The sequence below is a fragment of the Narcine bancroftii genome, chromosome 6 (assembly GCF_036971445.1).
Source record: "Narcine bancroftii isolate sNarBan1 chromosome 6, sNarBan1.hap1, whole genome shotgun sequence".
NCBI lineage: Eukaryota > Metazoa > Chordata > Chondrichthyes > Torpediniformes > Narcinidae > Narcine > Narcine bancroftii.
In genome coordinates, this window is record NC_091474.1 from 179,987,671 (window position 1) to 180,002,567 (window position 14,897).

The 14,897-nt window shown below is 37.8% G+C and overlaps 1 protein-coding gene across 1 annotated transcript; it reads left to right on the top strand.

The window, feature by feature from the left end:
- Positions 1–6,627: 6,627 nt before the first annotated feature.
- On the top strand, positions 6,628–14,868 carry LOC138737359 (G-protein coupled receptor family C group 6 member A-like). Its single transcript, XM_069888109.1, has 4 exons — positions 6,628–6,823; positions 9,853–10,156; positions 13,003–13,782; positions 14,860–14,868. Exons 1-4 carry the CDS (start codon positions 6,630–6,632, stop codon positions 14,866–14,868), a joined length of 1,287 nt encoding a protein of 428 aa, XP_069744210.1. The 5' UTR covers positions 6,628–6,629.
- The last annotated feature ends 29 nt before the right edge of the window (positions 14,869–14,897 follow it).

Consider the following 14,897-nt stretch of genomic DNA (forward strand, 5'->3'; position numbering starts at 1 on the left):
ATGTTAAACAGGATGTTGGATTTTGGGCCAGGACCGACTTGCTGTGTCAACGCTCTAAAGTCTCCAGACACATGAAATCCAAAGTGGGAGAATTTGTTGTTCCAGATTTCTGTTTCTATCATGTGCATCTGGACTTGGTAGACCTGCTTCCACCATCCAGATGATATACTTATCTGCTGGCATGTACAGACCGGGCTATGAGATGGCAGGAGGCTATTCCTGACATTTCTGCAGAGATGATTGCATGGTTCAATCTTTCTGTGTTCCAGGCACTATTACGACAGATCCCAGATCTCAGTTCGAGTCGGCGTTGATCCAAGCTCTCACTAATCTTTTGGGCACCACCCATATTCAGACTACAGCTTACTATCCACAGGGCAATGGCCTCGTTGAGCAGCAGTAGGTGGTGATGTTTCTATGTGGAGAGAACAAGGTCCTCCTTGGCATGCATACTGCTGTAAAGGCAGATCTTGGATGTTCAGCGGCAGAGATGTATATGGCACCATACTGACTTTGCCCAGTGAATTTGTGAATTAGAGTCCAAGGACAATGCTCTATGGATCAGGCTAGTTATGTTGAATGGCTTCGGGAAAACATGAGATGGTTCAGACCTACTCCTACACAACATGCGTTACCTGCAGTGTATGTATGCATGTTGTATGGATGTTTTCCTTCAGTATGATGCTGTTCAAAAACTACTTCAGCCCATTGATGACAGACATTTTGATTTCCATTGTAAACAACAACCGAACAACACCTGAGGATTTTTATGATTCTCAGAAATAGGAAATATCCATCAACGGATTAAAGCCAACATGTATAGATGGTCCATCTTTGGCAATAGTGCCAGAGTTAGAGGAACAGTCTCAACCCTGCTGGTCGGAGCATTGAATGTATAGATAAAATAAATTGGCTTGTAGGAAGAAAACAGAGAGTAGTAGTGGATGTCAGTGACTAGTGGAGTGCTGCAGGGATCTGCTCTGAGACCCCTGCTCTTTGTGATTTTTGTAAATGACCTAGATGAAGAGATGGAAGTTTGTGGATGACATGAAGGTTGGAGGAGTGGTGGATGGTGGCTGAGTTTGTCAAAGGTTACAAAAGGATATTGGTCAGGATGGAGAAAAGTGGCAGATGGAATTCAATCCAGATAAATGTAAGGTGATGCATTTTGGAAGGACAAAGCAGAAGGCTGAGTTCAGGGTTAATGGTCAGTTGTTTAAGAGTGTGGATGAACAGAGGGGCATTGGGTGAAAATCCATACATCCCTTATGGTTGCCACACTGGTTGGTAGGATATTTAAGAAGGCCTGTGGGTTCCATTTATAGGGTGATTGAGTTCAGGAGTAGCAAGGTCATATTAGAACTCTGAAAATCTTTGGTAATATCACACAGAATATTGTGTTCATTTCTGGTCACCTCACTATAGGAAGGATGTGGAAGCCATGGAGAGGGTGCAGAGGTGATTTACCAGGATATTGTCTAGAATGGGAAACAAGTCTTAAGAGGCAAGGTTAGCAGAGCTAGTTCTTTTCTCTTTAGAGCATAGAAGGATGAGAGGAGACTTGATAGAGGTCTACAAGAAAGGCATAGATAGGTGGTCAGATAACACCTGTTTCCTTGGGCAGGATCAGCAAACACCAGAGGACAAATGTACAAAGTTAAGGGAGAGAAGTTTAGGGGAGTCATCAGGGATACATATTTTTTAATATATACACAAAGAGTTGTGAGTGCTTGAAATACTTTGCTGTGGTTGGTGGTAGAGGCTGAAACATTGGGGGCATTTAAAAGACTCTTAGTAGGAAGGAATATATGGGTCGACACAACATCGAGGGCCAAAGGGCCTGTATTGTGCTGTATTGTTCTATGTTCTATGGTTCTTCCCTGTTTTAAACTTATTCAGAAATCATATCTCCTGCCAATCAAAGTTGGACTCTGGCCACCAATTAGTGCACATCTTGCCATTGGCTCATTTAAATTACTTAGAGTAATCATTGGCTAGACACCCAGCTCAGAACTGTGCAAGACATTGATGCATAGCACATTTTGCTCTCTGCCTCTTCGTCCAAGCCTCAGACATTTGCTCAAAACCAGCTTACTACTGTGGACATCGCTTGAAGAGTCGCAGGTAAGGTGTGCACTACACTTATGCTGAGCTGTAGTTCTGCAATAAATCAGTGCTTGCAGAGAGCCACACCACCATTGGTATAGGGCACTGGGAGTGTGTTTGAAAGTCCCTGTCTGTAGAATGTGTAGAAGAAAGGCAGCCACTGATATTGGAGTCCAATTTGGATCTGATGTGAATGTCTATATAGTTGTTTAGTAGTAGAGTAATTAAGTATCATTTGACATCGTCCCATTTTTCTCCCGTGTGTTCAATAAAGTTACCTTTAATTGTAATACTTGGATCCAGACTCATCCCTTTGTGAACCAACCAAACCTGATACTCTTCCAAACACAACACCTGCATCGGGAGCAGTGCCATTTGCCTCTGATGCACGGATGTAATAACATGCATGCGCAGATTACTTCCAAGCACTGCTTATGTGGTGATGGGTCTCGGACTCAGGAGGAGAAGAGTGAAGAATGTCAAGATCATCTGTGTGGCAGAGAGCCAATGAAAAAAAATCAGCGGAATTTGGCTGGATGGTGTTTGTGGGATGTAAAATTCAGTGTTTTGTATGAGTGGAATAAAGAGTCAACTCCATTTTGTGCTGAAAAAACAAGTGAATGTATTCTTTAAATTGTATTAAACTGGGTAAATTATTGCAGCTACAGATCTCCACTCCTCCATTTGACCAAAATTTGTGTTATTTCTCATTTTTTACAGTTCTAAGAAAGCAAGGGGAAACATTAACTCTGTTTCTCTCTCTGCAGGCAGTGCCTGACCTATTGGTCCACTGTGGACGATGAAGTGTTCAAATCTTAGTCAATCCACTAGAGGTCCTCAGTTAACTTCTGTGATGGTGCAGGCTGTGAGGTTTCTCAAAAGAGTTCGCATCAGTTTGATTGAAGTCAGCCTTCCCTCTTACAGCTTTGGAATTATGATTCTGTTGAAAAGTATCCTATTCCATTCCTCTGCCTGGAAATGATCTGCAGCCGAACAATTTTTTAAAAATTCTCAGTGTTGAATTCCGCCCGAAATTCTGCTTCCACTATCACATCCAAAATAATGACCAATAACATCCTTGACTCCATTCCTGTTGCTGAAACTCTCACCAAGTTACTTCTCGATTTGATTACTCCAATGCACACCGATCCACCTTCCCATCTTTTATATGTTATAAAATTGAGCTCATTCAAATCTCTACAGCCAACATCATCCCCTCTATGCTTGTTGGCCTATACCTTTTCTCTGAGCAACAATGCCTCAATTTTAATATTCTTATTTTTGTTTGAATTATTCAATGACCTCCTTCCACGTTGCAATAACTTTCACCAGGCCGACAACCCTCTGAGATGGCTGTGCTTTTTCTATTCTAGCCTATTTTATATAAAATATTTACATCCTTGCAGGATTGCCAATCAGGCTTTCTCCTGCTGGAAGTGGAACTCCAGAAAACTCACTTTTATATATCCTTTTTTTTTTAAAGAATTTTCTTAAAAGCTAAGATCCCAGACTGTTCCTTAAAAACTCCTTACATGGCTCAGTGCTAAAGTTGTCTGTGTGACATTCGATGTTTGATTACAATGAAGATGCCAGGTTAATGTGTCATTATTACAAGGCTTATTGCAGTACTCAGAGGGAATTTGACTTTGACAAGTCTAATCATTCATAAATAGGGCATTATGTCATGTCATTTTGTCGAAATGGAGGGAATTAATTCAACATTAGTTGATGTTAGCAGTGTAGAGATGTGCTACTTTACAAACAGCAAAAATTAGTTCCAACAATTAGAAACTTAGGAAAAGTCCAATGAGACATAAACAAAAACCTTGCAATTATATAACAATTATTAACCTAAGTTTGTGCCAGAGCTCGTTGCAGTCAAATATATGTCCTCAAGTTCATTTTTTGCCTTAAATATTTATGTTAAACTGATAATGGGCAGGTGAGCTGTAGCATTTTATCTCACTCTCTTTGACATCCAGATATTAATTGCAATCTTAGTGCAAGCATATGTGGACATTGTTGTATAATGTCACTCAGATCTTCATCTACCAACAGAGATGGGGTGGAGAAATGGGAACAGATGAAGAAGTTCCTCACCTCGCATTGATCTGCTATGGTGGACACTGAAGAAGACATAATTCCTCATATGGCTCACATAAAGGTTAGATTAACCAATTATCCTTAAGGCTAGTACCAAGTATTGGACTTTAATTTTTTGAATACTATGTCGGTTCACTTGGCACAAACAACATTGTTCCAGTTCTTCCACCATGCATTACCTATTGTAAAACTGATAAAAGAACTCATGCTTTACTCCGTAACTATCACATATCACTATTATAATTGTGGAATCACCATCCATTCAGCATTGCATTTGCCAAGGGTTTGTTGAGAAGGATAATGATAACCCCCAAAAGTATATTTTATACCAGTAATATCATGACAGAAAACCAGCAGCAGAAGCAGGGCTGAAAGAATGAAGAGTTGATATTGCATTTTATCAGAAAACCAATATCATACCTTAACACCTCAGGAAAGCCAGCTGCTCAAAAGTAAGAGCACCCTCAATCCAAAGGGATTCTTATTCACATGTTCCATTCAGGTTTTCTGGACATACAGATGACATCTGATTCAAGAGCACATCCAGGTCAGCAGAATAAAAATCTCAGATCAATGTAGAACGAATGTAAATCAATGATAGAAGGTCAGAGTGGACTTGAAAGGCCAAAGGGCCTGTAACCGTAAGATTTCCTTCAATCACGATGACTTTACTTTACAAATGTGGCCATACACAGCCTTTAGAGCCTCGTAAAAACCCCTGAAGTCACCAATGTCCACGCTGAACTGGGTTCGTTTGGCGAGGCTAGTCCACCACTCATTTTGGATCTCCCGGAGTTTGCGCTGAAGATGGCTGCATGCGCGACGGAAGGCTCGTTTCTTCTTTGGCCAGGACAGCTTTGTAAGGTGAACCTGGTGGGCAGCTCGCTTCTTTGCCAGCAGCTCCTGGATTTCCTGGTTGTTTTCGTCGAACCAGTCATTGTTTTTCCTGGAGGAGAAGCCCAGTACCTCTTCAGTGGATTGCAGTATGGTAGTCTTCAGCTGATCCCAGAGGGTTTCAGGGGACGAGTCCGTGAAATGATTTTTTTAAGGAAAGCTTTATATTGTTCATCAACTGGCAGCCATAGGATAATTATGAACCACACAAAGGAGGTTTGTTCAGAAGGAGGTGGGTTGTCTGGAGTGAAGTCTTTAGTTGTTGCAGAAAGCATCTTTGTCTGAAAATTTAGCAGTGTCCACTTTTGGGATGCTAAATGTGTGCTGAAGTTAAGCACCTCCAGCAAATTAGAAAATTGCAGCATGCTTATTTTAAGAAAGCATGGGTATGATATACTGTGATACACCAGGCTGGGAACTGCAGGAGTCTGGCTGAAGGGGTACCAGATATTGGAACCAAGGTGTGAGAGGGTGCCAAGGGCACTGAAGACTTCCTGATGGTGCTGGAGGTTTAGATCGGGACCTCGTGTTTGTGATGGTTTGGACTGAAATCTGTGTGTCTACAGAGACTGCAGGAGCACTGGAGGAAAATCCACGGAAATTCAGCGACTCTGAGGGATACACTTTTGCTTTCCTTTCTCTGGTTTTATAGGATGCTGGGCAACTTTGGCTAATAGCAAATCTTTGTATGCCTTATGGCAGACTAAAGGTAATTTTGTGCAATATTACATCTGTTTTGTTAAACTACAATAAAATAATTTTGAATACATGCTTTGAGAGATATTTCAACTAAATTTGAATATTTTTACATAGCCACTCAGACTGCCATGGATTTAGGAGAAATGGTGAGAAAAAGTGGAGACAGAGGATTCCAGAAAGTAGAATGGGAATGCAGGAAAGCAAAGAGCAGTTTTAGGGGAGCATTGCCAGGGAATCAAGAGAAGAAGGTTTAAAAATCCCTGATTTGTGTGTATATATACACACACAAATATATTGAAATTTATATTTATAGGCATAAGCTAATGTATTGCCATAAGTGACAGAGGAATTTTAAAATGATGGCATCATTTTGAAATCAAATTTAATTTACCTTCTGCTGCACATTGACTTGTGAAAACATCAATTCAATCACTATTGAGATGTTCACAAAAAAAACATATTTTCATTTTGCTTCTTAAAAGCTAGATTTTTTTTGAGCTACAGTTCTACAACTGTTCAAATTGTTCATATTTTAGTGGAGCCTTTAACTATTGAAAGTAAACAGCAAAGAAAAATAAAACTGCTGTATTCATGCACTTTCTGATCATAGGATGCTCCAAAGTGTATAATAACCAGAAAAATATTTTGAAGCCCAGCAAATGTTAAAATTACCTTAATAAAAGAGAGAGAGAGAAATTTGATACAACACATAATACTTCCTGGGTTATAGGAGGAGTTTTTTTGACTAATTTTACATTAGAATTTATCTAGTCATAGGTATAAATCACTTCCTATGTGCCTCAGAACTACTTGGAGTATTGTTGAGCATGCTTTCCACATTTACAATACTATTATTTTTATGCCAGGTTTCAACTTTATATTCAAAAATACTCTGCAATGACTCTGATCATCTTAGACGAATCAGAACTCCAGGAGATATCATCATTGGTGGAATCTTACCAATCCATGGAAGAGTGGAGTTAATAAATCGAACACAGCCAGGACCAGCACACTGCTCAGAGTAAGTTTGGTATCACTGTACCTTCGCTTTCCCTTTGATTTAATTAAAACATTTTTCAGAGGGGTTATTTTCAATTATTTTAAAGATGTTTTAAAGAAGCTAAGTGAGAATTTTTTTTTAATTCCATTGCCCCAAAATATTGAACAGTCAGTGGAGTATGGCCAGATTATTTCCACATTGGTACACTCACCTGCAATTGCTCCCTCTCCATGTACATATTGGGTCCATGGGTTTTTTTAATGAGGGAGTCAGCTCTTTAGATTTGCCTATTTCCATTCCTTTCTTTAGCAAACTGCTAGTGCAAATGTTCTGGACACTGAACAGCTTACATGGAAATAACATTTATTTATTATTTATATTAGAAAACATCCAAAGATACACTATCAGTATAGAGCCACGATGATGGAAAGCCTGGCCAAAAGGGAGTTTTTAAGAAGTATTCGAAAGGGGGAGGAAGAGAAATAAGGCAGAAAAAAATAATTTTGAACCCAGGCAGTGGAAAAACAAGAGAACAGAATTGAAGAAATAAAGGGATCTCAGCAATTTTTAAATGTGGAGCAGTTTACATTGCTTTCCAAGTAATACAACATACCTTAAGCCAAAAAGCCCAGCAGTGAAATTACTCTAATTGTGGCATGAAAGATGTTAAAGATAAATCAAAGGAAAAGACTTCTTATACCCAAAACAGCAGCAAACCTGATGACCAGGAAAATGTCTTAATTCAACAAAGAACCAGCTTTGATAAGGTTAGTGAATTAGAATGTGAAAATAGTCAGGCAAGAAATATTTTTAAAATGGATTGTAAAAGCACATGTACTGTAGGTGAATAAAATTTTTTTAAAATAGCTGGAATTAAAATGACATTAAGGTATACTGTATTGGTAAATGTGACAATACACTTAAATCTAAAATCTAAAAATAAGATGAGCCTTTTACAGAATGAAACTGGGGAAATTGTGAAATAAGAAAATGACAAAAACTACTGAAGTATTTTATGACTTTCATTACATATATCATGCCTGCTAATGAGACATGAATAAGGAAATGAGTATTAATGAAAATGAGTATTAAAGAAAATTAGTATTAATGGCACTGAAAGACAATAAAACCTAGGACCAATGGGAAATTTGAAAGAGATGGCCAGTTTTCATTAGCCGCCCATCTTTCCCTCTGCCCCCCCCCCCCCGTTCTCTCTCTTTTCTCCCTGTCTCCTTTACCTCAGCTCTGAATTCACAGCCAAACCTTCCCCCTCCCCTTATCAATTCTTAACTTTTCTTTCTCCTGTCTTCTTCTCCATATCCAATTATCACCTTTTGTCTGTTAGTCTTTACTCCTCCCCTTGTCATTTCTTTTATTTAGATGCCTACCTGATTTTTACTTATACCTTGAAGAAGGCCCAAAATGTCAATAATATATCTTTACCTCCTATGGACACTGTGAGACCTACTGAGTTCCTCCAGCATTTCTGTGTGTTTTACTTCAATCACAGCATCTGAAGACTTTTGTGTTTCTCTCCATGCAGATAAAGTCAAATCAAGCTTATTGTCATCTGATTGCACACATGTAACCTGAGAAAACAGCATTGTCCGGTCCTCGGTACAAAACAGCTTTTTAAATTTTACGGTTATAGATCATCCATTCTCATTGGGGCTCTATGGCCCACCGTGCATTTAAATAAAAGTCTCGTTTTTTTTGTCATCTTGCATAATAAATATTTTTATGAAGTCAGTGAGAGAGAAGTATGAAAGAAACTAAAACTTGACTGTTTCATAAGGAAGAGGGCCATAAACTTTGACAGTCCTGGGGGGGGGGGGGCGGAGGGGGCATAGCCAAAAGCAGGATGAGAATGGCTGTTCCAGATCATGTCCAACAAATTGAGAGACAATAATTAGAAAATAATAATTATTTTCATCAGAGTCGGTTTTATGAAATGGAAATTAGATTTGGTAAATCACATGGAGTTCTTTAAGGTTGTAACCAGCAAAATAAATGGGGGCAAATCAGTTGATGTTGCATTTGTGTTTTCAGAAGGCTTTAATATGGTGATAGACAAAAGATTATTTAACAAAAGTAGAATGCACAGTATTGGGAGTAATATATTGACATGGATTAAGGATGTTAATGGATGGAAAATGAAGAGTAGAAATCAACACGTCAACTGTTCATCAACTAACTCAATGATTTACCCAAGTGAATCAAGTGTAATATATCCAAGCATGCAGATGACAGTGCAACGTCATCTGTGAGGAGGATGTAGAAAATGTTTAAGGTGATAGAGAAGCCAACGGAAAGTGACAGTGATAAGAGATGAGGCTTACTCTGATTGAATGACAAACCAGGCACAGAGGACCAAATATCATTTTTCAATCTCTAATTCTTAAGTTCTGATCAGCGTTTTTGGCTAAACTTTGGCCATCTGCCTTAATACTCTGACCAGAAACAGATTTTGTTTGATAACCATGATGTAACTTTCTATATTAAAGGTATTATATAAATGGTGTTGCTATGTAAAAAAATAGTCTAAATATTGTTATATCTGAAAAAAAAACACATTTGTCTGTCAAATTTACATTGGGACGTAGTTCCTCATCAATACACAAGAACATAAAATACAAGAACAATACAAGGCCACTCAGTCCATCAACCCTGGAACCAATTAATACAATTGTGGATGATCTGATAAAGTTTCAGTTCCTCTTTTAAGCTACTTCCCCAGTGCCCTCATATTCCTGGTCCTTCAAAAAATATGATCTGCTTTATTTTTATATACAGTACTTTCAATGATCTCACTGCCACAACTTTCTGGTTTAGAGAATTCCTGAGATTCAGCACACTGTAAGAGAAGCTCCTGATCAAAATTGTTTTGATAGTAGCAATTAATTCCTGATTAAGATAAAGCTGTTTGCAGCCCAATACACAGAAAGTAACAAAGACTGCTAAACCTTAGGTTCTTGCATAAAATTCAGTGAAAACATTTAATAAATTATCATCAAAATATAGTAAAATGGTTGTGTTTCTAATCTTTCTAGATTTGACATATCTACATTCATCCAAGCCCAGGCTATGGTATACAGTATCAACCAGATAAACAATTCTACCTTGTTACCAGGCATCAAATTAGGATATGAAATTTATGACAGCTGCAGTGATGTCATCAATGCTGTAGAAGCCACCATGCAACTTATTTCCAAATTGAATTCCTCAATCAATAGTGTAGAGGTTCACTGCAATTACTCAGCTTACTTACCACGTATAAAAGCAGTTGTAGGGGGTGTATACTCGGAAATTTCAATTGTGATTGCAAGACTGCTGAACCTTTACCTCATCCCACAGGTACGTGCATTCATTCTTTATTAATTTCTTTTTTACATCTGTGAACTGTTGCAATTTATTTTTGAGACATGATCATCAGGAGCAAGATCGGGATGTAATTCCATTCCCTTAGTGTACTTAAGAAGGGTTTGATTAGTCATGGCCAATGTAAATGTGCAAATTGAAATCAGTGTGGAACTTGGAAGAAAGCTCACAGGTAATGATGTTTCCATTTATATTACTTGTAGATTTGTGATGAGAACACCTGTGCCCCTTTATGCAACAAAACCTTCATTATCTCATCACTTAAAAGCATTCCCCATAGAACATTGAATACAATCATAAAAGCATAGGATATTTATTTGAAATCATTCAGTCTATCATCTGAGTTGGTTGATAACAACCAATCCAATCCAACCTAAACCCACTTTCCAACATTAGGTTTTAGATCTGCAGGGCACATTAGCCATAATTTTTCTCTTTTATCTCAACCCCAACTACTTATAGGTAAAAATAATCTCATATTCATCTCATTCTTCTATTAATCTATACATGTGCCCTTAGTTTTTGATCACCCAGATCTCAAGAGGTTTTAGGTATGTATGGTTTTGCTCATTAAATTTGGTGAAGTATTTCAAAGAAAAGTTTACAATAATTTGTTACACTCAATGATTAGAATTCACCAAAGCCATGAAGGTGGTGGGCACTTAAATTGGTAGACAGTAGTGGTCAAATGTACCACTTTGTCTTGCATTGTGTGAAGTTACTGAGTAGGCTTTGCATTCCATCCGTCCAGGCAAGTTGGGGGTATTCCATCAAACTGTTGATTTGTGGTTTGTACATAATGTGGAGAATTCAGATACATCAATGATGCTCAGGTCACTATTGAATTATTAATCTATGATTGGGTCAGATAGTTTTAACAATCACATGATTGATCCAATTTAGTTTTAGGGGAGTGCTGATTCCAAAGATCAAAAAAGGACAGGAAAAAGACAGGACAAGTAAGAAAGAGGAACAGGATTAGACCATTTCACCTAGCATTACACTTCCTCTTTCACAACTGTGCCCTTTATAGATCTGCACACACCATTCCAAATATTGTTTCACCAATAATTGGGAAAGAATTTTCTACTTGTTTACTCATCTTCTTGCAATAAAGGAAAGCCCACCATTCACCTTTTGAATTATTTACTTTACACGCATGTGATTTGTGACAAGAACATCTGAGCCCCTTCATACAACCTTTCATTATCTCACCATTTAAAAAAATTCCTCATAGAACATAAAAATCCAGAGCACAGTATCTTCACCCCACATTGTTGAGCTGACAAATAACCTATACTAACAACTGCCAATAATTTCCTTATTACATCACCCTGCATTTTATAGATCATCAAAATTTTCATCTTTCAATTTTTTCTACCAGAGTGAATATCATCATGATGTATTTTCTTATTTTATTCCACCAACTATGCCTTTACCTCTTCCCAATCTTATATCCTCCGAAATCTCCCTGCATCTTGCTTCCTACACACCCAACTAGCCAATACCATTACTGAAATTGGATATATTAGAATATGTCCCTCATTAAATCAGTGATAAAGCTCATGAATACCTGGCACTTCCTTGTTCAACAGCCTTCCAACCTGAAAAATGATCCCTATATTCCAAAGTTCTATTTTTAGTCAATTAATCAAGCTTAAATGCATGCCAATATATTATGCTCAACACCCTAATTTTATTTCATAATCTCTTGTGTGCTACAAAGGCCTTTGAAAAGTCCAATCATCTGGTATGCTGCAATCATTTTCATTGGTTATAACTTCAAAAACATGAACTAATATTTCCCTTTCCTCAATCCATGTTAACTCAGTTCAACCCTATGATTATTTTCTAAATGCTATTGTTAAAAAAAAACCTAGTTAGTTGTGAATTTTCTACTCACTGCAGTATGTACAATGTGGTACTCCAATCAATAGTACCATCTCCAGACTGCCGAGTTGAAGTGGCTTTAAAACAATATTTAGACTGCCCTGTGTCATGAATTCCCTGAATCACTTGATCTCTGTTGTCCAATCAGCTTCCTGCTGATCTGAGCTTTTCAAATCCAACTGCCTGAGTCACCTGACTCCAATTGCCAGGTGCAGATAAAATCCCTGCTGAAGACTGCTACACTCTATAATTGCTCCTTCATTCTAGCTTGCAGCATTTTCTGCACCACTGAAGCTAGTCAAATTGCTATACAGTTTTCTGTTTACTCTCCTCCCCCCCCCCTCCAATTTTCTTAAATAGTGAAGTTATATTTGGTATTTCCCAATCTATATGAAGCATTCAATAATCTGTAGAATTTCAGAAAATGAAAAAAGTGAAAAAAATCTTTCCATCGCCCTATCTTACGTAATCCTAGGGAATCATCCTCAAGGGATTCAGTGGTGTTCAATCTGCAACACTATTTTCTTTTAATTGAAGCTAACTTTTTTTTTCATTTACTCTAGATTTGCTGTCCATTATTTTCCCCTGAAGAGGAAGATATACACACATACATATATTCTTCTTTACTTTTCTTTATTCTCCAATAGAATTTGTTTATTAAGCTTTTAACTTTTTCTATGGATACCTTGTGATCTGCTGAGTTTCTCCAGCACTTTTGTGTAAACTGTCCTTGACCCCAGCATCTGCAGATTTTCTTGTTTAAAAACAGGAATTAAATTAATTTCTCTAATATCTTTCATTTCGTATCATTGGTAAATGGATAGAAATAACTTACTCACACTTTTGATGTTTGCTTATAAGATATGCTTGCATTTAATTACATTTTCTAATAATGGAGGATGGCTGCATCTTGAAACTTGAACTCTCAACAGATAAGTTACTCGTCATCAGCAGAAATACTCAGCAACAAAGAAAAGTTTGCGTCATTTTTCCGAACTATTCCAAGTGACAAGCATCAAACATTTGCCATGATCCAACTTATTCTCTATCTAAACTGGAACTGGGTTGCAGTCATTTCAACTGAAGATGATTATGGACAATCTGCAATGAACAGTTTTATTTTACATGCAGAAAAGCACAGTATATGTGTTGATTTCCATACACTGCTCCCTGTTCATAACAGTGAATTATTTAAAGCAAAGATCAATGAAACCGCTCAGAAAATTCAGAATTCAACTGCACAAGTTATGGTCACGTTTATTAGATCAACAGATATCACTGCACTGTTTAAATTATTGATTGAAAAAAAAGTTAATAAAACCTGGATTGCCAGTGATGCCTGGTCTAGTTCCAGGACAATTTCCACCCTGAAGCAAATTGAAAAAATTGGAACTATTTTAGGCTTTTCATTCAAAGATGGAAAGATTTCAAATTTTAAACAATACTTAGAAAAGTTGGTGATGCATTCAAAAAATGTTGACAAGTTTACTGAAGAGTTTTTAAGCATCACAAATAATAGAAATGGAACTCAGACTGGAAAAAAATTGCAATTTAAAAAATCTCATGAATATGAAAAAATAAATGCAAATATTAATGAAGCATTTACCTATGGTGTATATTTGACTATCCATGCCATCACTCATGCTCTTCGGAGGATGCTCAATTGTGATTACAAAAAATGCAATAGAAATTTTGATTTCCCACCATGGCAGGTAAGAAAATTCATTTGTGAATCTTATGGGTAATCTACTGCATCCTGTGCTCTCATTGTGGCTTCTTCAAGCCTGGATGCAGACTAGGAAATTGTTTCATTGAACTCCTCTGCTCTGCCTGCTATAATAGCAGGGACCTCCCAATGGCAACCTATTTCAATTACTCACTACATCCCCATGTTGCTATATCTATCTCGTGTCTCATGCATTAGCTAACTGAGACCACCTGTAAATTAGAGGAACAATACATCATATTATGTCTGGGTACCCTCCAACCTGATAGCATTAACATTGATCTTTCTGGTTTCTGTTAGCCTCCAAACAACAACACCCCCCCAACCATCCCTCTCACTCCCTATCTCTGTGCCTCCTTTCCTCCAGTTCCCCCCACCCCCACTTCTCCCTCTCTCTCTCTGTATACTTTCTTCCAGTTCTGTATTCACAGATCTACCCCTTCCCCCATTAATTCTCAGTTTTTCTCTCCTGCCTTCCTATCTATAGTCACCTGTGGCCTCTTGGCTGTGGCCTGTGCTCCATCCCTGCTCCTTCTTCCTCTTCCCCCTGGATTTTTATTTTGGCACCTGCCTGCTTTTGGCCCATACCTTGACAAAGGGCTCTGGCCTGAAATGTTGATTATTTATCTTTTCCACCTATGGATTCTGTGGGACCTGCTAAATTTCTCCAGAACGTTTTGCGTATTTCAGTAAAAATATCAAGATTGATTTTGTATTAGATAGGCATCACTAAAACTTTGACAGCCTACTTCCTTCTTTGCTGCCAGTCCTATTCCTTCATATCATGGATTTCTCTTCTAACTTCATTCAGAAATGTACCGTTTCTTTCCTATATATATGAAAACTGTCCTCATATTCATATTACTTCATTATTTCAATCAGTTCTGTTCCAAAAATCCTCTTCATATCCATGTTACATATGTACATTCTATTCTTATATGATTTAAGGCCATTCAGCCCATCCTGTCTGCACCAGTCACACTAGAACTATCCAAACATATTTCACCTTTCAGCAATAGGTCCATGTTCTTGAAGTTCACAATGATTTCATGTACATATCCAGATTATTTAAGCAGAGGGATGGTTTCCTTCTCCACCACC